This window comes from Camelus bactrianus, chromosome 29 (genome assembly GCF_048773025.1).
Source record: "Camelus bactrianus isolate YW-2024 breed Bactrian camel chromosome 29, ASM4877302v1, whole genome shotgun sequence".
Taxonomy (NCBI): Eukaryota; Metazoa; Chordata; class Mammalia; order Artiodactyla; family Camelidae; genus Camelus; species Camelus bactrianus.
In genome coordinates, this window is record NC_133567.1 from 11,759,552 (window position 1) to 11,786,725 (window position 27,174).

A 27,174-nucleotide genomic window follows, 5' to 3' on the forward strand; every position below is an offset into this window, starting at 1 on the left:
AGACCAATATGAAAAAAATATCCTAGATTCAGAGTACTTGCTTTATGTGAAGAGAATGACAAGGAAATATGTCTTATTTCTGCAGCTCGGTGCACAAAACACCTTCTACATAGCAAGCACTTAATAAATGCAGCTAAATTTATTTTAAAAACATATCTAGACATGTAAAGATAAAAGGGCTTTTTTGCATAAATCAAAATGCAGCAATTAAATGAAACTTTTTGTGATCTCTTCAACAACCTGGGCCTTAATGCAAAGAGAACCCTTTAATTTCTGATTAGAGTCAAGAGGAAGGGCACAGATTTTCCTGCTAGGCTGCGATGGTGAACTGAACAAACTTGGGAGATAGGTCAAGAGAGGAATCATCCAGTTTTCCACCAGTGAGAGCACGTGGGGCCAGATAAAACTAATACCAACCCGTGTTTAGAATCAGTGTGAAACAAAATGGAGCAAGGTCAACCCCCCTGGAGGAGGGGGGTCCGGGGGAGGAGGGCAGATGGTCAGAAGGAGGCCACCCAGTGGGAGGGCATGGAGGGGACGGCCACTTCAGACTGTCCTTTTCCAGCTGATCCTGGTTTAGAACTTACACCTTAAAGCAAAGCAAAATGGGGTCCTAGAGTGTATTAACACCACACTGAAGTACTAGCTGCTGTTTATTTTTTCATAAGGCCTCTTTTTGATTTCCTTTCTCTGTATGTGGCATGTGGGATGTTACTGCTCAAGAAAAGACAGGTAAATATCTGGGATGCTGCCCATGGTCTTCTTTGAACCTATGATGATATTAATTACCACTTAGTAGGCTGCTCTGTGTGCTTTTCATACCTTAACCCATTTCATCTTTGTGAAAACATTATTGTTACCGCTATTTCAGGGGTAAGGAAACTAAGTCCCAGAGTAGTTACATCCGTGTTCTAAGACTGGGTAGTTAGTTACTCGGTGACTGAGCCGGGCTGTCTTGCTCCAGATTCTGTCCTTAAATGCTTTGCTATGCAGCCTTCTTCAGGGAGGAGCTCTAAGACTCCCGTTATCATTAAGATGTAGATTCAAAACCTGTGCTCTGAGAAAGACCCCCAAACCCCACCTCTTCCCACTCACTCACCACTTGTCTGCATCAAGACCCATACTTCCCGGTAGTGGCAGGGCCTGCTTTTCTCTCTGACGGTGCAGTGTTCACTCCTGCAGTTCACAAGCTACAGGGCTGGAGATGAGGCAGCTGTGATCCTGGGCAGAAGAACTGAGTAGACATTTTTCCAAAGAAGACATGTAGATGGCCAATAGACACACAAGAAAGATGCTCAGTATCACTAATCATCAGGAAAATGCAAATCAAAGCCACAATGAGATATCACCTCACACCTGGCAGAACGGCTGCCATCAAAAAGATGTCTTTTTCCTTCATGCGGTGACATTTGCCGTTGTCTTCCTTTGGACAGTAATACAGAAAGAAATTGTATTATAGAGAAGAGAAGAATTTTGGGACAGTTTAAAAAACTATGTATGGTTGCCACATGGACATACATGTAAGTTTTCCAGTCAGACACTGTGTTGGGAGGTTGGGGGAGAGAACCGTGAAAGACTGAGCTTTCATCCGAAGGAGGCTGGCTTTATCACAAGGACACTCTTCCAAAATTCACAAAGACCCCTCTAAACTGGAAGACACTGAGAGACATTTACATGCCGATTCTGGTCTCATTCCTCCTCCTGCCCCGTCCTACCCCCAGTTCTAGGCAGCATGGTAAGACCCGTGAGACATGTATTTTACTTACAAAAATTAAAGTTTTCATTTAAAAAATTTCTCCTTATAGTATGGTAATATAGTTATCCCATTACATGTGTTTTTCTTGACATGATATTTGTTTTGTAAGTCAGAGAATTTCACATAGCAGTCTGCTTCCTCTGAAAAAATTAGAAAAGCCACTAACAGTGAGGGCCTTAATTCCCACATGGCAGCAACTGTTAGGAACCAGTTAGTGTTTCCTCCCTTAAATGGGGCAGGAGTTTCAGTCTGCCATTTTCTTCACATATACCCATCTAGGAGACTACTAATGAGGTACCAGAGGATGTCTCAGAAAGAAGACAGTCAATATTTCCATTACCCTTTAGGAAAATTTTACTGATATGTGCATAAATTTGCAAAGCAAAATAATTGAGTGAAAATTTGTTTGTAGATTTTCTTTAGTTACCACAGCTAACCCATGATGTCATCATCATTGAAAATTAACATTTAACTATTTCTTCAGTTTAAAGGTGGAGCCCAAGTCTAAAGGATTAAAACAGCAGCAACAGCAGCATAAGAAACTTCTGGCAGCAATGCTCTCTCAAGATTCTTTTGAGTCTATCCACAGCCCTACCCCGTCTGTAACAGAAGAAGATATCGATAACGAAGATGATGCAATGGAATTGATGGGTAATTTTAAAAACTAATAATTTCTCTTTTTCTTCTCTGGCATTGTAAAAGTGTGTAGTGGCTAAAAGATTTTAAGAGGTTTTCAGTAGTTTTGTGTTAGTGGAAAGAAAAATTTAACACATACTTGACATTAGACTTTGATGGAGTTGCATGTAAGAATTAAGTTGAAGTCACATGAGCATGTGAAGTATTTATGAGACTGTACTTTGTGCTTTGTACATGCAGCACTTACCTTCTGACTGTTTAATCAAGCTTTATTCTGCGTGCAGTGGTGATACAAATTCAGGTCTGTCCACCTTCTTCTCTGATTATGATTGCCTTAATCATATCTTTTGTCTATAAAATGTATCCAGCATACATATTTCAGCCTTCATTCTAAGTTGTTTTCCTGTTTCAAGGATGGTTTAGAAAAATGAGTTAAATTTAGAGGAACAGATAGTGAAATCAATGTTTTTCTGTCTTCCATAAATGACAGGAAACTTTGCAGAGATTTTTAGTGTTTTTATAGGTTCCTTACTTTCATGAAAACTTATTGGTGTTGTGTATGTAAGAAATCCTTTTAGATCTTTTAATGAAGTAAATGTATACTTTTGTTTCATCAGAAATCTCTGCATAAAAGTTTTTTTAATTGAACTTCCTTTTGTAAAACCATTTTTTCAAAAAAGGGAAGGAAATTTTATTTCAGAGTGATCCGCATATACAACAGTGAGTTTTTTAATTCAGTGACATTAGCTCTTCTCTTCTAACTAATTAGAACAGTTTTCAAATACTTTGTAACAATATACTAGAAAGTGAATAAATAATAAAATCACTCGAATGCTTCAAATAAATTTAACAAAGGAGCCCCAGAATATATAGATTTGTTTAAATTATTTTTTTTCAAAACAGGCTTCCTGGGTTTTAAGTGTTTATGGCAGTAAAATACTATCATAATAAATGATATAAGCCCCCACGCATAAGCCTACCAGGTACTATTTAGTCATTGGTGGCAGGGTCACTGATACTTTCTGATGTTATAACTGCATTCATTCCAGCTATGAGGAGACTGTGTCATGGGATTTTCACTTCATGCTGTTCATCTTTTTTTTTTTCTCTTCTAAGAACAGTTAAGTCTGGATGTTTATTAAGGAATCTTATCTCCCTGCCTCCAAATCATTAATGTGGCAGATGTGCCAGATGTTGTGGTGGTGCCCTTCATTCAGCTTCCATTCAGCAAACGTTTACTGAGCACTTATTATGTGCTAGGCACTGGGCTTGGTCCTGGGGATGTAAAAATAATCATGGTTCCTGTTTGCAGGAACTTTACATTCTAGTGTTCAAGATGAAATTGTAAATACATCACTCTAATAGTTTTTGTACAGGTGCTACTTTAGTTAAGCACGCAGTTGTACATAGAAACAACATCTAATGCAGAAGTGGGGGATGGTGACTAGGGAATGTTTCTGAGAAACCGATGCCTCTGGTAAGTGCTGGAGGACAAGTACATGTAGTTCAGCAGGCAGAGTGTGGTCACTATCCCTGTAGGTTTTCTGTTGTAGGAATGGAGTCTTGCAGTTACACTCCATGACTATGCCTGTAAATTGTTCCTTTGCTTCAGTCAGTAACAATGAAGAGGACAAGTCTTGAATGGTGAATGTTAATGGATGTTGCCTGTTTAACATCAGTGTCGGTGCGTTGGTGCATTGACACTGGATTGTGCCAATATCGTTCTCTCTCCTTCCTTTCCTTTATGTGACAGTTCATTGGTCAGTTGGTAACCCACAGGAAGGCAGTTAGACTCTGTCTTGCAAAGAGAATCTCTTGAAGGAATCCAAGCATTCTCAGAATCACCTTGGGATTCGTGATAACCTTAGGAGTGTCTAGTCAGATTGGAGGAACTCGTATCACTTCAGGAGTATCAAGGGATTCTTCAAGGAGACTCAGGTGTCCACTCAGCGCTGGCATCCCTAGATCTCACCCACTCTGTTCTCTGTATCTAGTCTCCCAAGCTGAAGGCCAAAAGGATTGGGTTTTGGAGACTGCCTAATGTGATAAATTAGTAGTTGTTCGTCATTATTATTTTTTTTTCATTTAGACATTTAGCCTGTTGTCTGAGCAAATATAAGAATGAGAGGTAGTTGGATGTTCGACTTTCTCCGTCTGATTCCACGTATGTGAGCACAGGCTGGTGCTGTGCTAATGCTGGTCTCTAGGTTATGAGATTTCCCTGCAATTAATTACATGGAGTGTTCCAAGTCCACTGGGCTGTCCCCTAAAGTAATGCCGTATGAACCCTGTTGCCTAGTTGTCTCAGTAAACAAAGGTCATATAACAGAAAATTCTGTCCAAAAATTGTTTTGCCAAGGAAGTTCATCAATTAAATAAAATATTATTTGGATATGAAATATGTTTGTCTTTAAGGCCCTAATACTCCTACGCATTAATATTCAGTTATTTTACAAATATTTATTTAAAATATAGACAGCGTTTTCTTCAAAAGTATATAAGTTCATGGCTTATAATGTTACTTATGCCTTTAACTAAGGTAATGAATGTTCATCTCTTACATGAAGTCGAACAGATGAATAGTTTCAGTTAATGCAAAAGTTAAGACTTTCAGCCATGATATAGTAATGGATGGATATGTGAAGTATGGCATAAAATAAAATGCTTGTTAAGTTTCTCCATTTTCAAAGCTGTTATCTTCAATAGGTATGTACAGCTCGATTAATATTCCATTGGTTTTCAAGTCCTACATTAATCAATTTATGCAACACCCCTTAATGAATTTAGAAACTGCATAGTGTTTTATCTTCCTGGTCCTTTTAATATTAGATTTACATCATTTTGTTTATTATTAAAGAATTTTAAGACAATATTTTTGAAATTCAGATGCCAGAGAAACACAAGTGATTGTATCTATTTGAGGAAAATTCAAATGCTGAGTTCTTGAAGATTTATTTGGAAATCAAATTTTAGTACAAGAAGTCATTGTAAAATGCAGCAGACACATCTGGTATTTAAAATATCTTCTTGAATCTACACATTGTTTAGAATGAATTTGCTATTGCCTATGTATTTTGAGGGTTTTACTTGCCATTGTCTATACCAGGTGTAACTGGCTGAAAATTGTATTTATTATGCATGGGAAGCAGTCTGTACACTTTGTGAACTGATAAATAGGTAAAAAGCATAATTATTAATTAACATTCATGTAAGGATTGATTCTTCCTCAGTAAAATTGGTTGATTTGAAGGGGAAAAAAACTTTTAGTTGAACTAGTAAACATTAGTAAAACTATTGACTTTTGTTTGTTAAGGAAGCTAGCTAGCGTTGTTAATGCATATTGATTAATACTTAATTCTTCACAATTGTTTAATTGTGTATTTGTGGATTTCTTTTCTAAGTGTACTGGGCATGTGAAAATACAATACAGCATCCATAATTTTTAAGTAGGTCAAGTATTTTCTGTAATTGCTTTAAATACTACTTATAAATCCATGGTACAAAAATAGTTTAATGTGGAATTTATATATACCAGAAAATAAAACATCCAAATTTGTGGAGTTTTAAGATATAACAATTGTAAGCACCTCTGAAATTGGTGCTGTAATTACTGAAGATACTGAATAAGATATTTGCCAGTTCACCTCAGACTAAGTAGTTCTCAACTTCAAATATAAGATAGTCTCAAATATTTTAGTAATTATGTTGGAAATTGATCACAGTGAATAAAATTATAATATTTGTATTATTTTTGAAAGTTATTAAGTCATTAATTTTTCAAAAGTGAAAAGAAATTACAATGGAGCAGTAAGAGATATTTTACACCATTAATTTTCACAGAAAATTTGAAGAACTTCAGTAGTTTAAAAGATAGCTCAGCTTGTAAATGTGAGTCCACTTTCATTGTATTTCATGGATTTTGAAATTTTATTTTTGATGAAATCCTAATTGCAATTATGTTTTTATTCTCAATATAATTTTTACTCATTTTAAAATGTCATTAAATTATTTGAAAGCTACTTCACATTTTAGTATAGGAAATTACATTAAAAAGGTTTTTTTAGATTTTCTTAGAATTGATGATGAGGCGAGTATCTAAAAACCACATTCCAGAGATGCTGAAAAGGAAAAACAGCAATAATCATGCTTTATACTTCCTAGTCTTATTTATAATCATATAAAAATCAAAACTATATTCCATAAACAAGGTGCTTCGTGCCATCATTGCCTGCACAGATGCCAAGTGAGCTTGGGTTTAAGGGTGGTCTGAGTGGAGTTGCACAGTGCTTGTCTGTCTGGATAATAGTGCAAACATTTGAGAAAATCCATACTTTCCTTAAGCAGCTATTCATGCACCAGCTATGTGAACAGCACTAGCACGTATTAATACACAGCACTAAGAATATGGTGCCTTTTGTTTTTCTAATTGCCTTGACCTCTTTAGGCTTTGAAAGAACAGGACGATGAATCTTGTGAATGCTGGTGTCTAAATAGAATGAAACTTTTTTAGGCCTTTGTTTCAGCTCTCAATTAGTACATTAATTTATTCATAGGCTTATTAATTTCTCTACTTATAAAGTGATTCTGCACATTCCTAGGAGTTCAAATTTGCACAAATACAGACATGTTTCATGAACTGTTAAAATACTTAGGGATGATTCTCAAGATTTGGTTTGCTTAATAATCATAAGAAGCTTATTTAAGTGCCAGTTCCAGTGGCCTTTATCCCAATTTTTGTTTTGTTAGATTTGGATACAGCCCATGAAACAACATTTTTCATCAGGAATGCCCTTCTTCCTGTCCTTCAAGAGATTTTGTTGCAGGTGATGTGTAGAACATACAATGAGAAACCCTAATGTTAGTGAATATGAGTTTTGTTTGGTGTGGTAGATCCTGAAGCAAAAGGAATAAAATATTAGAAAGTCTACTTTTTACAACAGAAAGAGCATGGAATAGAGATTTCTGAGTTAACTAAATTCTTAAATTGTCTCCTGTAAATACAGAGAAGTCTTGCTAATAACTAAGAAGCTATGGGCAGTGCAGTTTGTATCACCTTATTATCTCTGTCTTCCTTCTTGATAGAATATTTACAGGAACACTTGAAAAATAAACTGCTTAGAGTAGAAAAGTTACTTGTTAAGAAATGATTCTGGCATAGATCTAAGGGCAGTGTACTAATGAGCTTCTGTTTTATCATATTATCACATTAAATCTGTTTTATTGAAGTATGGGTGATTTACAATGTTGTGTTAGTTTGATGTGAACCATGTAGAAAGAGTAAACTTGAAGATGAGTCAACAGAAATAATCCACACTGAAGATCAGAGATTTAAAAAAATGTAAAACAAAATGAAAAGGGCTTCAGTGACCAGTAGGAGAATAGAAAATGATAAGACATTAATCAGAATTCTAGAAAGAGAGGGGAGAAAGAATGGGAAAAAAAGAAAGAACATCCAGCTTTTTTTTTTTTCAAATTTGGTGAAAAATATGAACCTATAATATGAGTTCATAAAATGTCTGGCTGACAAAACAATTTCAGGTAAACAAAAGCTGATAGGGTATGTTACCAGCATACCTGCAAATAGAAAAAAGGCCAACAGAGACTATTAGCAATATTGAAATTGACAAATTCCTAGTAATAATGACAAAGAAAAAGGTAGAAAAGCACAAAATTACCAATATTACAAGGGAGAGACAGGCCCAAACTGCCCTACAGATCTTACAGACACAAAGGATAACAAAAGAATATTGCAAGTAACTTTATGCCAGCACAATTGACAAGTTAAATATAGTGGGAAGAAATTCTGGCAAAGTACATCATACCAGAGAAAAAACAAGAAGAAATAGTACATCTGAGTATTTCTGCATATGTTAAAGAAATTGAATTTGCAGGCAAAATCCTTTCCCAAAAGAAAACTTCAAGATTTCATTGGTGAACTCTATCAGATATTTAAGGGAAGAAACAATGCCAAATGAAACAAAATTTTTCAGAAAATAGAGAAGAGGGAGAATTTCTCATTGTTTTGAGACCATATAGCTCATATCAAAACCTGACAAAGACATTAAAAAAGAATTACAGGTGAATATCCCTTACGAATATAGATACATATATTCATAACAAAATATTATTCAGTTAGATCTCTATGATCTAGTATACTCTGAATCAAATTCCTAACAGGCTTGAAAAAAGAAATTGATTAATTCTAGGATTTATGTGGAAATCATGACCTTGAATGGCCAAAATCATCTAGGAAAAGGGACAGCATCTGTGGAATTACAGTATCTCATTTCAAGACTTACCTAAGGCTGTAGTAATCAAGACAATGTGGTATTGACATAAGACTAAGCAAACAGATCAGTGGAATAGATTAAAGTTCAGAAATATATCTGGTCAATTAGTTTTCAACAAACACTTCAAGGCAATTTGATACAATATAGAAAGGAAAATATTTTCAAGTGTTAGTGCTGGAACAATTAGATAAATGTACAGGAAAAAAAGAACTTTGACCTTCTACTTCATACCATAATAAAAATTATTTTGAAATGAATTACAAGCAAACATAAAAACAGATTATGAAATTCTAGAAGGAAATGTAGAATGTATGCAGCCTTGGTGCAGGCAAAGAGTTCCTAGAGATAAAAAAAAATTACTAAGGGTGAAAGAAAAATTTCATAAACTAGACCGCATTAAAATTAGAAACTTCTCAGAAAATGAAAAGAGGGACATGTTTACATTTTGTTTAAATGCAAAGGCATACCATTGACTGGGAGAAAATACATGCACTATATCTTGACAAAGGACTTGTATCTAGAATGTGTACAGAGCTCCTGCAAATCAGTTTTTCAAAAGCACAAATAACCTAATAAATAATTTTCAATATACAATTCACAAAAGGAGATAAACAAATGATAAATAAGCCACATGAAAAGCTGTTCAATGTCATTAGCTATCAAGGAAATGCAAATTAAAACAACATTGAAATATCTCTTTCCACCAACTGCAGTGGCTAAAATGAAAGACTCAGCACCAAATGTCAAGAATGTGGAGTAGCTGGAATTCTCAAACATTGCTCATGGGCATGAAAACTTACAATCACTTTGGAGAAAATGTCTGGCAATTTCTTATAAAGTTTAATATGTACCTGTCCTGTGGTCTAGCAGTTCCTAGATATTTTCCTGGGGGAAATAAAGCATGTATTCACAAATATTTGTATATGAAAGCAATTTTATTCAAAATAACCCAAACAGAAAAAGTTACAGTCACTGTAAACAAATTGTGGTATGTTCACACAGTGGAGTACTAGTCAATAAAAATGAATTAAGTACTGATACATGTGACAGTATGATGAATCTCATTGCTGTGGACTGAGTTGTTTCCCCCGGCCCCATCAACGTCATGTGTTGATACCAGAACTCCTGACGTGATAGGTGGTATTTGGAGATAGGGCGTTTGTGAGGTACTTAAGGTAACATGCGGTTGTAGTGGTGGGTTCCTAATCCAGTGGGTCTGGTGGCCTTGTAAGAAGAGGAAGAGAGAACTCTCTCTGTGTGTGAACTGACGAAAGGCCATGTGAGGACACCATGAGAAAGTGCCATCTGCAACCCAAGGAGAGAGCCCTCACCCGACAGAGACCTGCTGGCACCTTGATCTTGGACTTCCCAGCCTCCATGACTGTGAAAAAATAAGTTTTTGTTGTTTTAAGTTGCCTGGTCTAAGATACTTTGTATGGCAGCCTAAGCCAAATAAGACAATCGTAAACATTGTGTTGAACAGAAGAAACCAGACACAAATGATTGCATACCATGCTAATTTAATCATAAGAAATTTAAGAACAGGCAAAACTAATTTGTGGTGATAGATTCAGAGCATAGCGGGGGCAGTGAGGGATTGGCATGAGGAAACTTTCTAGGGTGATAGAAATGTTTTACACTTCAGTGTGGTGTTCATTACTTAGGTGTATACATTTATCAGAGTTCACTACGTTACATTTATCAAAACTCATAATTGCATTTCACTGTAAATTTGAATAAAAAGTAACAAATTTTATATATAAAAATCATGGCTACATAGTATTATACCATGAGAATATTCATGGAGTCAAAATTGAATGTGACATTTGTTATTGTTTCTGAAATGAAATGATTAAATTTTACCTAAAAGTATTTCAGGACAATCACATGGGCACTTGCTATGGGAATGTCTCATAACCCTGACCTCTGATACGTTTTCCAAAACTCTGTGCCTGTTCTAAGCACGATGTTTGAATAATTCTGAAAAGAAACAGAAATTTTCATTTTAATTTCATAGTAGCACTTTGAAAAGCAGAATTCGATCTTTGGTAATCAGTTTCCTAGTGTTGAATGTGTATGCTCTTCTAGTATGATCACACGTTCTTGTGCTGGGTATCCTGAAATTGCTCTTCTCACCATTTTGCTTGTGATACAAAGAACTAAAAATGCGAAAATTTGACCTGAAAATGTTCTTACTATCAACTGAAAATGTGTCTTAGTATTAAAACATGAATCTGCTTATATTATTTTTTAAACATTTTTATTGAGATATACACATGACATGAAATTCACCAATTTAAAGTATAATTCAGGGATTTTTACTGTATTCACAGACTTGTACAACCATCCCACAGTCTAACTCATTCTAACTCGCCCAAAAGAAACCCAATTTGCAGTCACTCTTTGTCCCTAATACCACTCACTCCCTCACCTCTAGGCAATAATTAATTTATTTTCAGTCTTATGAGTTTGCCTATTTTGAGCATTATATGTAAATGGAATCATACATGTAATGTATGTGGTCTTTTGTGAAGGGCTTTTTTTTTTATCTAGCATAATGTTTACAAGGTTTATCTATGTTGTAGCATATATTCATTCTTTATTCCTTTAAAAAAAATAGACCTTAGTTTTCACAGAAAACAATATTAAGTTTACAGGAAAATTGAGCTGAAGCTAGAGAGATTTACTGCAAACCATCCTTTCCCGCATATGCACAGCCTTTCCTACTGTCTACATCCCACCTGAGTGATAGGTTTGTTATCATAAATGAGCGTACATTGACACTTATATCACCCAAAGTTCATACTTTAAATGAGCGTTCATGTTTGGTGTTGTTCATTCTTTTGGAAATGAAAAATGTTTGATGACATATGTTTATCATTATAGTATCATAAAATAGTTTCACTGCCCATAAATCCTCTGTGCTCTATTCATGCCTCTAGCACCCCCCAGCTACCACTGATCTTTTTAACTGTCTCCACAGTTTTTTCTTTTCCAGAGTTTGTAAAGTTGGAATCATACTGTATGTAGGCTATTGAGATTGGCTTCTTTCATTAGTAATAATGCACTTAAGGTTCCTCCATGTCTTTCTATAGCTTGATAGCTCTTTTTAACACTGAATAATATATCGTATCGATGTACCACAGTTTCTCTCTCCATTCATCTACTGAAGTACATCTTGATTGCTTCCAAGTTTTGGCAGTTGTAAATAATGCTGCTAAAAACATCTGTGTGCAAGCTTTTCTCTGAACGTAAGTTTTCAGCTCATTTACGTAAATACCACAGAACCTGATTGCTGGGTTGTATGGTATGAATATGTTTAGTTTTACAATAAACTGACTAATTTTCTTCCAAAGTGGCCGTACTGTTTTGCATTCCCACCACAAAGAAAGGAGAGTTCCTGTTGCTCTACATCCTTACCAGCATTTGATGTTGTAAGATTTTTAGATTTTTAGCAGTTCTAATAGATGTGCAGTGATATCTCATTGTTGTTTTGTTGGCAATTCCCTAATAACATGTGATGTTGAGCACCTTTTCATATGCTTATTTGCCATCTGTATATCTTCTTTGGTGAGGTATCTGTTCATATCTTTGGCCCATTTTTTAAATTGGGCTTTTTGTTTTCTCATTGTTAAGTTTTAAGAGCTGTTTTTATCTTTTGACCGCTTCACTCATTTGTATATGTTCTGTATATTTTGGATAACAGTCTTTATCAAATGTATCTTTTGCATTTTCTTTTAATCTGTGGTTGTCCTCTTGTTCTCTTGACACGTTGTCTTTCATGGAGTGGAAGTTTTTAATGAAGTCTAGCTTGTCAGTTACTTCTTCATGGATTGTGACTTTGGTATTGTATCTAAAAAGGCATCACCTTACCTAAGGTCATCTAGGTTTTCTTCTTTGTTATCTTCTAGGAGTTTCATAGTTCTGCAATTTATATTTAGGTCTGTGATCCATTTTGAGTTAATTTTTGTGGAGGGTATAAGGTGTGTATCTAGATGTATTTTTTTTTATGCATGTGAATGTCTAATTGTTTCAGTACCATTTGTTGAAAGAACTTTTTCTCCATTTTATTGCCTTTGATCCTTTGTCAAAGATCAGCTAGGTATATTTATGTGGGTCTGTTTCTAGGCTGTCTGTTTTCTTCATTGATCTACTTGTCTATTTCACCAGTGACACCATCTTGATTACTTTAGATTTATGGGAAAGTCAGTTATGTCAGTCCTCCATCTTGGTTCTTCTGCTTCAATACTGTGTGGATTCTCTGTATAACATTAAAATTTTGTTGATATCCACAAAATAGCTTGCTGGGATTTTGATTGGGAATGCACTCAATCTATAGATCAAGATGGGAAGAACTACATCTTGATAATAAGGTCTTCCTATCCATGAACATGGGATATCTCTCCATTTATTTAGTTCTTTTTTTTTATTTCGTTCATCAGAGTTCTGTAGGTTTAGTAGTTGCCATGTAGATTTTGCATGTATTTTGTTAGATTTATACCTAAATATTTTATTTTGGGGGATGCTAAAATAAATAGTACTGTGTTTTTAATTTCAAATGCCACTTGTTCATTTTGGTATTTAGGAAACAGTTGACATTTGTATATTACCCTGTATCCTGCAATCTTGCTATAATTTCTTATTAGTTCCAGGAGTTTTTACAGTTGTTTTGCATATTCTACATAGATGATCATGTCATCTGTTAACAAAAATAATTTTATTTCATCTCTCTTGATCTATATACTTTTTAATTCTTTTTTCTTATCTTATTACATTAGTTAGAAATTGAAGTACAGTGTAGAAAAATACTCATGATAGAAAACATCCTTGCCTTGTTCTTCAGATTTATGTTCTTGATCTTAGTGGGAAAGCTTAGAGTTTCACCATTAAATATGATTTTAGCTGTAGGATTTTTTCTCAATTTGAGTATGTTTCCCTCTATTCCTAGTTTACTGAGAGTTTTTATCATGAATGGGTGTTAAATTTTTGTCATATTTTTCTGCATCCATTGACATGATCGTGTGATTCTTTTTTAGCCTGTTGATATGATGAATTACATTAATTGATTTTTAAATGTTGAACCAACCTTGTATACCTAGGATAAATGTCACTGGTTATGGTTTATAATTCTTTTTATACATTGTTGGATTCTGTATACTAATATTTTGTAGAGGATTTTTGTATGTGTGCTCATGGGAGTCATTGGTCTATAGTTTTCTTACATTGTCTTTGTCTGTTTTTGGTATTAGAGTAATTTGACCTTTAAGAATGAGACAGGAAATATTCCCTTTGCTTCTGTCTTCTTGAAGAGATTGTAGAGAATTGGTATAATTTCTGCCTTAAATATTTGGTAGAATTCACAGGTGAACTCATGTAGACCTGGTGCTTTTTGTTCTGGAAGTTGATTAATTATGGGTTCAATTTTTAAATAAGTACAGGCTTATTCAAATAGTCTGTTTCTTATTTTTTTTTCTTACGTGAGTTTTGACAATTTGTGTCTTTCAAAGAATTGATCTGTTTCATCTAGGTTTTCAAATTTGTATGCATATACTATTGCTTTATTATCCTTTTAATGTCCCCTCTTTTATTTCTGATTTTAGTAATTTACTTCTCTGTTTTTCATTTAAATTGGTTAAAGGCTTATCAATTTTATTCAGCTTTTCAAATACCCGGTTTTATTTTAGTTTATTTTCTCTATTGATTTCCTGTATCAGAAGTTTCTTTGGTTTTGCTTTAATTTTTATTTCTTTTCTTCTCCTTACTTGAATTGAATTTGCTTTTCTTTTTCTAGTTTCTTAAACTAGAAGCTTAGATTATTGATTTTATATCTTTCTTCTTTTCTAATATATGTATTCAGTGAACATCTTTCTCTAAGCACTGCTTTTGCTGCATCCACAGATTTTGGTAAGTTTACGTATTCATTTAGTTCAACATATTTTTAATATTTTCTTGAAATTTCTTCTTTGACCCATGTGTTATTTAGAAATGTGTTGTTTAATTTCCAGTTATTTTGTGATTTTCCATTTTCCTTCTGTTACTGATTTCTAGTTTAATCTCATTGTGGTCTGAAAATAGACATTCATGATTTTTATTCTTTTAAATTTATTAAGTTGTATTTTATGGCTCAGAGTATGGTCTGTCTTGACAAATGCTCCATACAAGCTTGATGAGAATGTGTTATTTTTCTGTTGATGGATGTAGTAGTCAGTATATGTCAGTTATGTACAACTGATTGATGGTGCTGTTGAGTTCAGCTATGTCCTTACTGATTTTTTCCCTGCTAGATCTGTCCATTGATAGAGGGGTGGTGAAATCTCAAACTATAACAGTGAATCCATCTGTTTCTCCTTGCAGTTCTTTCTGGTGTTGTCTCATGTATTTTGAAGGATACATGTATATGTTAGGCACACACATCTTAGGAGTTATTATGTTCTAGGAGAATTGACCCTTTTATGCTGTAATGCTCCCCTTTATTTGGGATAACTTTCCTTGCTCTGGAATCTACTCTGTCAGAAATTATAGCTACTCCTCCTTTCTTCTGATTATTATTATCCTGATATATGTTTTTCCATCCATTTCTTTGTGATCTATATGTGATCTATATGTGATCTTTATATTTAGAGTATGTTTATTATGGACAAATGTAGCTAAGTCTTGTTTTCTGGTTTACTATGACAATATCTGTCTTCTAACTGGTGCTTTTAGACCATTGATGTTTAAAGTGTAGTTGATATAATAAGATTAATACCTATGGGTGGAGGGTAATAGCTCAGTGGTAAAGGTCCTGGGTTCCATCCCCAGTATCTCCACTAAAAAAATTAAAAAATTAAAAATAAGTAAATAAAATAATTTTTTAAAAACATTAGTATCTACCATATTTGTTACAACTTTTTATTCATTGTCTTGTCCTTTGTTCCTATATTTGTCTTCCATTCTTTTTCTGCCATTTCAGTTTTAATTGAATTTCTCACGTTATTCCATATTCTCTTCCTTAGCATGTCAATTATACTTAAAAAAAATTTTGGTGGCTTCCATAGAGTCTGCAGTGTACATTTAAGACTTAACCAGGTGTACTTTCAGATAACAGTGTGCCTTTTCACAGGCAGTACAGGTACTTTATAATGACAAAGTAATCATGATTTCTCCATCCCGTCCCTTGCATCATTGCTGTCATTCATTTCACTTACACATAGGCATACATAAGCATATAGACATATATATATATATATATATATATATATACATACAAGCATATATACACATAATCAAATACATTGTTGCTGTTGTTACTTTCAACAGACTGTTGTTACCTGTTAGGCCAATTAAGAAAAAAAGAAAATTAAAAATTGTTTTATTTACCTTTACTTATTCTTTCTCTGGTGCTCTCCCTTTATTTATGTAGATTCAAGTTTTTTATGTACATAATTTTGTTTCTTTCTGAAGAACTTCTTTTAATCTTTTTTACAAAACACATTTACTGGCCATAAATTACAGTTTTTATCTGAGCAAGAAAATCCTTATTTCTACTTTACTTTCGAAGGGTTCAGTGTTATAGATTGGTAAGACTTTTCTCTCAACACTGTATAGTCACTTCACTTTGTTCTTGCTTGTGTGGTTCCTGCGAAGTTTTGGAAGTAATCTGTGTCTTTGTTCTTCCATAAGTAAGGTGTTTTATTTTCCTCTGACTTCTTTCAAGGTTTTTTTAATCATTGATTTTGTGCAGTTTGAATATGACTTTGCTTAAGTGTAGGAGTTTTTGGCGTTTATCTCTGAGCTTCCTGAATCTGTGATTTGGTGGCTGACATTTATTTTGGGAAATTCTGTTATTATTGCTGCAGATATTTCTTCTGTTTTTTTTTCTTCTCCTTCTGTTACGTGTATGTTCTGCCTTTTGTGGTTGGCTCACAGTTCTTGGATATTCTGTTCTGAGTTTCTTCCCTCTTTGCTTTTCTGTTCTGGAAGGTTCTGTTGACATATTCTCCAGCTCAGAGATTCTCTCCTCAGCCATGTCTAGTCTACGAATGCTCACATCAGAGGCACTCTTCGTTCTTGTTACAGTTTTTGATCTCTAGCACTTCTTTTTGATTCTTTCTTAGAATTTCATCTCTGCTTAAATTGCCCCTCTGTTCTTTCATGCTGTCTTCTTTATCCATTAGAGCTCTTAGCATATTAATCATGGTTGCTTTAATTTTCCAGTGGGGTAGTTCCAACATTTTTACCATATCTGTGTCTTTATCTTATTGTGTTATACTTTATTTAGCATTTCTGTATTTGGAATGGAAGAGAGCCTTTTGTGGCATTCAGTTAGCCATATTGGTAGAAACTTACATTGTCTAATTTGAATTAAGTTCAAATACTAGTAAAAAAAAAAGCAACAGAAATATATACACAAATATATAAAATTATTAGATTTTTAAAACAAGTAGGAAATATTACATATGTCATCTAGTTATTGAAAAAATTGGTCAAAAGCTGTATAAATTTATATGAGCTATAAATACGTAAAAATATATAGGTATCTATTTCTGTCTGTATGTATTAAACCAAACCACTGTCCATGGTTAGCTTAGCAGAGCAGAATTAAGATGGGAGGGGTCTTTCATTTGTTTACGTTATTAGTTCCTTATTGTTTGATTTTGTACATAGGCATTTTTAAACAAGAAAAAGATGCTAAAACTACTACTAATTTTAAGAGAAGTGTTCTGTAAATTTCCTGTTCAGTGCTTTGATAGTTACTAACATTGAAACCCTGTATGCCTTTTAGGCGGGCTGTGACCTTGTCTCACAGACTGAGGTGTAACGGGGAGGCCGGGAGGCGTAGTCAGCCTCACAGGGGACCCCAGGATCCGGGTGCAAGAACAGGTGGTGGAGATGACCAAGGGCAGCCACGTCACGGGTGGCGCGGATCAGACCGTGACTGCAGCCACCCACGGGACAGCCAGCAGGGCCTGTGTCCCTCCTGTTGTGTCAGCCTTACGGCATTTTGAGTTTGTTGCAGAGGGCCACAAAGTTCCTGTGGACTTCAAAACACTTATAGTAATGGAGGTCGAAGGCACGACAGATACCATCCACAGACAGCATTTAAACGTCAGTTGAATTTCCCTGTCACAGCTCACACTGATTTCAGTTCTGATGGTCATGTACCTCCTTTTAGAAGTTTTCTTTCTCACTCAGTCTTCCACAAGCCACATTTGATTCATCGTGAGACGAGAATGCTTACAAGAAATTCTCTTAAACTCAAGTTTTCTTAATTTACTTTTGATTTGACTTACAGATCATTTCTACCATACATACAGCCAATGTTATTCATATCAACAAAGACAAAATGTGTGTTTTATTGAATTTCAGTACATTAATAGAACCAGGGAACAATTCTTGCTGTCTATACATACTAATTGAACAGTGCTTCAGACTACATTATGTCCCTGCAGGGTAAAATAAAGTTTGTTAGCTTCTGTGTTTCTGTGTTTTGTAATTAACTCATTACACATTTATTTTTGGCATCTTACTCAGCACTTAGTTCCAGTCAAATAATTTTACACTGAAAAATCCATTAACCTTCTCTGTGGGGGAATCATTTTCTTGTAAATTAAATTGCCTAATTAGCTGATCCTTTGGAATCTGAGCTTGATCCCCAAAAGCTTAACCAGAATGTTTCTCCTTTTAGAGTAAGCTACTTCCACATTAATTCATGAGGAGGTCAGATTCAAATTACTCTTTGACCAACAATGAGGCTACTTATCCTAGGAATTAAGTGACTCATCAAGACAGAGAAGAAGAAAGAACAGAAGGAGGAGGTAGGAGAAAGGGACTGACTGCTAGGTTTCAGTAGGATATCGGGAAACAAAGGTGCGGAGGAACAGACGAGTGTGTCTTTTCTGTGACTTTTCATCTTGTTTTAGCTGCTCACTTAAGTCAGTAAGGGGATTTATTTTCATTCAATGCTCAGTAAATCATTTCTGCAGTGTCGCTCTGTGGCAGATACTGTGCTGGACATCATTTGCCAACCTTTGTGCTTCTGATTATTTGGAAGTTGGAAGGAAAATGTATACAGTTCCAGCACTGATTGTTATTTAAAACAGTGGGGAGAGAACAGGGGAGACTATGAAGGAAAAAAATAGCATGATTTATCCTAAAGCTACTAGGGGTCCATTGTGACCAGTGTCTTGTAAAAAGGCTTTATTGCATGAAGGTGGAGGAACAGGGAGGGAAAGCATGGGCAAAAACTTAGATGCATGACTATACTGTGTAACTTGCTTCTTCCTGTGTCTCAGTATGTGTCTCCTGTCAGATGGAGAGTTAAGAATGACTTGCAGGGGCTTGGAATACTGCCAGTTACTAGTTTTGTGACTTTGGGAAAGTTTCCTAATCTCTCTGTGTCTCAGTTACTTTTACTATAAAATTGCAGTAAAAATGGTACCTATTTCTTAAGGTTTTTTTGTAAAATATCAAATGAGGTAGTGTGTCTTAATTGCTTAATGTGGTGCCTGGTATGAAATAATTGCTAATTAAAGTTTAGATATTATATTCAATTTCTATTACTGTGTAACAGATTACCACAAACTTAGCAGATTTAAGAAATACAAAATTTTTACCCTATGATTGCTGTGCCCCAGGGGTGTGGGTGCAGGTTAGCTGGGTCCTCTGTCAAGGTCTGGGCAGGCTGAAATTAAGGTGCTGGTTGGGGCTGCAATCTCACCTGGACTTGGGGTCTTCTGCCAAACTCCTTCACATCATTGGCCAAATTCAGAGCTTTTTCTTGAAGCACTAAGATCTTCATTTCCTCACTGGCTGTTAGCTGGGGATTATTCTCATGAATCTAGTCAATGTCCAAACCCACTCAACCCCCGGAACAGGAGACCCATGTCCCACCTACAGAGAGCAGTGCTATGCAGTCAGTATTCAGCAGCGTAGCCTTGATGCACACCTGTGGTGAGGAGGGCAGTCCTCGTGCTGATGAAAAAATGCAAACCAACCTCATTGTGACCGTTTGTATTGATTGCAATTCCCCTACCTAACTTAATACACAGCTTGAAATACACCCTCAACTACTGTCAGGAGCACAACTGTTTTCATGCTAAGTAAAAGCCTGTGAAGTAAGTTATTCACTCCTACCCAACGGGTGCTTCTGAACCAGCAGCAGAGGCGTCACCTGAGAGCTTGCAAGCAGTGTGCAGTCTCGGTCCTCCCAGCCCAGAGCTGCTGTATCCTAGTTACCTTTTAACAAGATTCCTTGTCATATGTGTACAACTTAAGGTTCAAGATGCGCTGACTTAACTCTGGGTGTCTTCTCATTAAATTAGAAATCATAATATAAGACACAAGTGGTCAGAGAATTATGTGAGATGGTTTATGCTGAGTGTTGGGCACAGAAGTCTGGGACAAAAGGAGCTTCCTCTACTGAAGAGAATGGGATGGGTATTTTTTTTGATCTCTGATCATGAAAACTGATGGAAGAGGTGTTGACTATGCAAGGGAGTTACTGGGGAATGGCCCTGTCCGTCAGTGAAGAGCAGGTACCTGCTGGAAGGAACTTGCCCACCTTTGGAGATTAAGCATTGAGAGCATGTAAGTGGTCGACCTCAGTGATCTCAAGAAGAGCCTTTCCAACAAGCCACAGAGGGAGCGCTTTGTGCCTCTGGCTAGACCTAGATTCATTTAGTCCCAGGGCCACATTACTTTGCTGGTATATCTCCTTCCCACATAATGAGGCATTTATTTAAAGTTCTGCTTATATTTCATAAGTAAATGTCCAGAAGGGAATTATCCTTTGGGACCTTTATACTTAAGGTAGCAGTCATCAGTCTTATAGCCCTGAACTTGAAGCAGGTGTGGCAGTGGATACAGTGTCAGTCCATCAGGAACTGGTCATCATGCCTTTCATCTAAAGATATGAATGGAGCCCCCACAGGCTATGGATGCCTTAAAAGTAGTCCTTAATCCTGCTGTGCTTATGGCGCTACTGGTCAAGCTTGATGTAGACAGATGGCTGTGTGCCTGTGAATAGTATAAAATAGAGGTAAGGAAAAATGCTTTCTGTGTGCAAGTGTATCTCTTGTGGCTGAGAGAGAGCACTTACATCACAGGAAAAAGCATAGAGAATTTGCAGACTAGCCTGCCTTTTATATTTTAATGCCAAGGAGAGCTTATATTGCTCACATAGATTTCAGTATATGAACATATCGACTGAGCTTTCTATCTGCTATGAAAAGCAAACATAGATTTTTAATACTAACAATAAGGATAAATGTAAAATATTTACATATGTACACATATGTATTTGTTAAACAATACTTTTCAATGAATTTGGTCATTGGTCTTCCGAAATGAGATCATTTGTCCTCTTTAATGTTTCCTACTTGAAGATATCATTAAAGCTCATTAATCATTCATTAAAGCTGAATACTAGCTACGTGTTTTGCACTGCCCCAATCTGACACTTTTGCACCATAAATACATAAAGATTTTGGGAACAGCATTGCAGTATTAATGTAATCACAATTTCAGAAATATGTATGTATAAATATATTTCCAGAATATGTGTATATTTCCAGAATATATATTTAATATAATTTATAATATAATTTCCAGTGTATATATTATATATATGATTTTAGTATATATGTATATAGGTGTGTGTATGTGTATTTATACGTATATGTAAATATATATATAAAACACTGATGATCCAGAAAAAAAGAACTCCATTTCATTTATCTCCATCCTTAATTTGTATGTATGGTGTTTTTGTTTCTTATCAGGTTACAGAAATACTGCTCTGCTTGGCACTGTACTTAGGGGTATTCTTAAATGTATTTTACTCCTATTTTCCCAGATTTGATTACCACACTTTAGTGCACCATAAACAGTAATATTTGGATTTTATGGCTGCTGTCTGTTTCCTCCAAGTGCTAAGCTTAACAGGATTGCACTGTGATGATCATCGCTTTTAATCTGACACATTTCATGTGTTTCAAAACAACATGGATAATGATAATGCATGACCTATTTTGTATATAGGGCTGGAATTTGCCTTTCTGTTATTTCAGTCTCCTGGTGCAACCCTGAAAAATTCTGAGTAATTCTTTCATACTCAGCTCTTAGCTGAGTAGAGTCATCAGGGATGTGCCAAGTCATCTTTCCTTCTGCTAAACATCTCATTTACTTCATCTACCTCATAATATCCTGGTTTCTAGAGCTTTTTCTATCTCGGGCTGCTTTTCATGATCAACTCTAGTTAAATGTTGATTAGCATTGCATTTAGCTTTTTCTGTTCTCACATTACAAACCTACTCTTGGCTCATATAGAGCTGGTATGGTAGATCTCCTTGTCTGTTACTCATTTAGTTGACCTTTTAGAATATAATCTAAATATGTGATTTTATATTGATCCCTGTTAAATTTCAGTTTAGTCATTTGGCCATTTGTATTAGACCATCAGAAGTACAACTCATGAAATATTTGTCCTGTATGATACTCCTTAAGGAAAAAAGTTCCATTGTCAAATGAATTTGTAAAAATTTATTCTATATTCCTGTCTTGTGGATTTTCAGTGCCCATTGGATAATCAAAATTTCCAAGAAGTTCAACAGTCACAAAACCATATAAACTTTATTTACCCAACATTTTACAAATTTATTTGACCACTGAATTATTTTTCAAGTAATACTAGTAACATAATATAAAGCCAGAATTCTGCTTAATATAGTTTGTGAATTAACTTAGTCTGTTGGATATGTTTAATTTTGATTTGTTTTTCCAGTAATATTAGCTGCTATTTCAACATCTGTATAAAAATGTAGGCATTTGATGGGTGTGATATTTATCTTCATCCAAAGTGTTATAACAAACTACTAGAGATTTTGTCTCAGCTTACTACTTGTCCCCTGATTATGTGATATTCTTTGAATATAATTGTTCAAGCAGAAATTACTCATCTACTTGACAGATGGTGATCTGTCCTACACTACTTCATCTTGTTCACAAATTTAGAATAAGAATACCACCCAGTGTCTCAACATCAGGATATTTCTCTAGTTTAAAAACATCTAACGTGTAACAGAGGTTATCTCTGGTGTATTTCATTGTGCTTCAGACTTTTTGAAGCTGCAGAGCAGACAATACTTCTTACAGATCATATAGAATCAACAGGTAGCATCTAAACGAAAGTGGAGATCAGAGTAACAGAGAACTGGTCATATTTTCGTCTTACGTTTAGTAACGAACTTCATGCATTTGTCTTCCATTTCATATAAACTGAAAACATATGCATAAGGAGCTACTATTCTGCCTGATGTAAGATCTTATTTGAAATTCTATTTATAGTTTTATTTGTCAAAAATCTGACAGACATGGTGATTTCTTCAGAAGTAGAACATAGTCCAAATTTGTCCATATTGGAAGATTTTCTATGCTTGCTAGAGCTTCCTCAGTGAAATATTTCTTCTTCTGCTTAGAAAAAAAGAGGGAGATCTGAATTCCTTATTTTCTTATGTATAGGAATTTAAATAAATATTAATCCCACAGCTAGAAGCTATTCTATGTGAAATGATAAGCTTATATACAATTTAAACACTAAGTGACAGTTCTATATTAATTCTACTATGTCTGCAAAGAAAGAAATACAAATACAAAATTGAAAGTTGGCATGTCATTAGAAAGGAACAAGAGTGTCATAAATTTGTGACTTTTTACTTATAATTGTGCCTTGTACTTAGCTGTGATGCATTCACATTCTTGGTGAATTATATTAAAATGCCAATAAAATGGCTGCACAGCTAAGTCGGTATAAAACGTAGAAAGCTAAAAGTAGTTTATAGCAGCCACTTCCTAATCACTCTGTCAAGCTGTTAGACTCTTCAGTTTATGTTGCTACTTTGCCCACCGTAAACAATGTTGTTTTCCAATCCTTCATACTGTCACTTTCTAAACTGCTAGTATTATATTACTGCTCACTGATGTTTTCAATCTCATGTGTGTTACAGACTGCACTGGTACGCCAGGCAAGAATTTGAACTGGCGTTAGAGATGGATACTCCTTTTTCATCTTATGAAATAATTGAAGTAGGAAAAAGAGAGATACTTTGTCAGAGTCGAGCGCTGTCACCTCTAGAGCTCACACACAGTGATGACATTCTAAATCCATCTCGAGGCTGGAGTGCCCGGCCCCTGCTCTGGGCACTGGCCACCCAGCAGTGGGTGGTCTTAGTGGAAGCCTGTGCTAAGAGTGAACAAGGCAATATGGTGAGTCTTCCGTATGCTGTGTGTCCTGCCCACACACCTGAAACAGCTGTCGAGCCTGGCCTTCAGGAGCGTATCATTTTTATTAGGGCTTTATTGGCTCCTAGAGACAAGGGAAGTTATTTACCTCTTTGAACCTTGGTTTCCTAATTTGGTCAAATTGGATGATAATACTTGCTTTTTTTGTATGGACTTACATATGCTTTGAGAGTTTTTATCCCCTTTTATATTTATTTTTCAATAAAGTTATGTTATTTGGATATCAAATATGACTGACCTATCTTAGGTTTCCTAGGACCTGTATAATAATCTTGTTTTTCTTCCTCTTCCCAGATTCAAGGTATTAATTAGGTTATTTCCTTATCATCAGTTAAATGTTCTTTTATTAGACACACACACACATTTTGTGTGGTACCCATCTGCCTTTCTCGAAATAAAGATGATTAGAATAGTATTATAAGTATATGGAAATAATTAAAAAGAAATAGTAACCTTTCCCTGAAGATTTAAAACTTTAGATACTGTGTGGAAAAGAGTAAAGTGTTTGACTAACATTCAAGTAGTATTTTCCATCTTCTGAATGACACTAAATTAGGGATGGAAAGTTATTGAAACCGACAGTCTTTAAAATAGCTGTTTACTGTCATAGGTGATAAACAGTGTCCCTTAGCAGAAGGAAGCACAACTAATTACTTTTTCCTTGCCACAATCTTTTCAATATAATTGTCTACAAAATCATTAATAGAGGCTTTGATTGTTGTATTTGATGGAATGGTATAATAATGGCTAAAACATAGAATTCTTATTATGTGCCAAACAACTGCATTGTTACTTTGATATTTGGTGCCAATAAAAGTTCTAGGGTCAGATTCAGCCTTATATGATTTTTTAGCTCAAGCAAAGATTTCTGTGAAAATCTGATAAGTAAGGACATTTAAAAGTAAAATATATATCAAAACAGCCTTTTGTTTTCACATTTGCACATCAAAAAGACATAAAAGAAAACCATAAATACAACTTGGGAATTTTCTGTGAATTTATTAATACAAGATAGTATATTAAAATGCACATAGGTCAATTAATTCATGAAAGTATTCCTCTTTTTAAAATGCAATTATCTCCCAAATAACTATCTTTATTACTTAGCCAGTCATGTACAATATTTATAAATATTTCTAAATGCTCTATAGAAAAAATTTAAATATTTTTTTCTACCTAATTACTACTCAAAGTGTGCTGCTTGAATCAGCAACATCAGTATCTTCAGGGAGCTTACAGAAATACAGACTCTCAGGTTCCACACAAACTTACTGAATCAAAATTTGCATCCCATCAAAACTTCAGCTGACTCATACACGCGTTTGACAAGTTCTATTTTCTAAAAATGGATTTAAGTGCTTTAAAAGTATGCTGCCATTTCACAAGATCAAAGAAAGAAAATATCATTTACAGTGTTAATATAAATACATAAAAGTGTATTAAACTTCTGTTCAAGTCAGTGTTACTTTTAATGTTTTTGATCGATTTATGCTGTGCATTTACACGTTAAAATGACCAGAATATATTTAAAATTACATGCTATGTGTAAGAGATTTTAAATTATTTTATGCATTATTAAAAGCAAAATAAATGAGAAAAATTGAGGCAAGTTTGAGGATACCACTCCTTTGCGCCTAAAATATGTTATACCACAAGGGGGTGCTAATGCTTTTGATTTGCAGTTTCAAAAATTTACATGTAGATGAAATTGTTTTCAAAAAGAAAAGAATGAATATATATAATATGTAAGTAAACCTAACATAGTACAAAGTGGTGTAGATTATTAAAATGGAAACCTGGGTTATAAATTACGGGTGTTGTACAAAATTCTTTTATGTAAAAATGATTTTAAAAACTTCCTAGATTTTTTAACTTTCTGCAGCATTTGAAGAAAAGTATTTAATATGAAAACATCAAAGAAAATATGCTGAAAGGTTAATAGTGGCCACCTCATGAGACAGGCATTATAGGGGATTGTTATCCTCTTTTCTACGCTTTTGTGTATTTTCCATTTCATTTGCTACCATAGTCATGGGAGATTTACATTATAACCAGAAAAAAATTTTTTTTTAGAAGAAGTTAAGAAAGAGAGAGAAATTGGTTTGGAACTCAGTTTCCAAGGTATCTGGGGGTTAAGAGTCATATTTTGCTTGAGACTTGCAAAATATTTAAACATATTTAGGATGCAAGAAACAAAACAACTAAAGTCTTATAGATATGATTCCATGGTATGGACGATGCCAGGATGGGCTCTGAAGTTTCCTGTCCTCGTGCAGTACATGGGGAGGCTACAAGGGCAGTACCATGACTGCATTTTGAGTTTCTGCTTAAATTAGTGCCACGTTATACATTCTTTCAACAGAAACTTTTTATTGAGTGAGACTAAGCCTAAACTAGGACAAATGTGTTCCTCCGGCAAGATATGCAAGTTCTTTTAAATCAGAAGGGCACCACCGATGCCTGACGAAGTCTAGAACAAACTTGGTGGCCAAAAGAGGCACATTCCTTAAGAGGCTTCATTACTGTGCTGATAAGTAACTTAGGTCATTAGAAAAAAAGAAACATGGTAAAGTATGTAGAGAAAGATACTTGTAGCACATTGTAGATTAAGTATTTTATGTAAATATGTATCCTCCAATACAGATCTGTAGTCTGAAGAATTTAAGTAGTTAGCAGGTTTTGCCTTGGTTTGCCTCCGTTTTTGTCATTAGTATACTTGCATGTCACTAACATATTTGCATTTCAAATCAAAATTTGATCTATTGCTTTTCTGATTTTGGCAAAAGATCTTTCTTAGAAGAAAATAAGGTATATGGTTTAAAAGTTAAAAGCAAATAACTGATCAAAATGACTAAACATGCTTTTACTTTCCTGTTTGGTTGGAGTGGTTGCCAGTTATTTAACGTGTAAAATAGTCCAACCTGTTTCTTTGTTACAGGGTAGAGCTCTTGAGATACTCACAAAGCATAAGCCTCCCTCATTAAAAGAACACAGCACCAGTCTTCCAAAGCTGTGCAGAAAATCCTTTTTTTTTTTTAATTTCCAAATGAGAGCTAAGGAGTAGCAGCTATTTTGGAGGTTTGTGTTCCAGATTCTGTCCCTCTGATTTCTTGTCCCCTTCAGGCTCTGGGACTTTATTTTTTGTAACCATGACTGTGTGCATTGTCCCACTGCTCCCGGGTGCAGAAACTGCTTCGCTTCGGTTCATCTGAC

The 27,174-nt window shown here is 34.9% G+C and overlaps 1 protein-coding gene across 1 annotated transcript in view; it reads left to right on the top strand.

Annotated features, from left to right (window-relative positions):
- The window catches only part of C29H8orf34 (chromosome 29 C8orf34 homolog), a 238,264-nt gene that overhangs the window by 89,245 nt on the left and 121,845 nt on the right, over window positions 1-27,174 (top strand). The window contains 1 exon segment of the mRNA XM_010970618.3: window positions 2,241-2,407. Coding sequence (XP_010968920.2) covers window positions 2,241-2,407 — 167 coding nt within the window.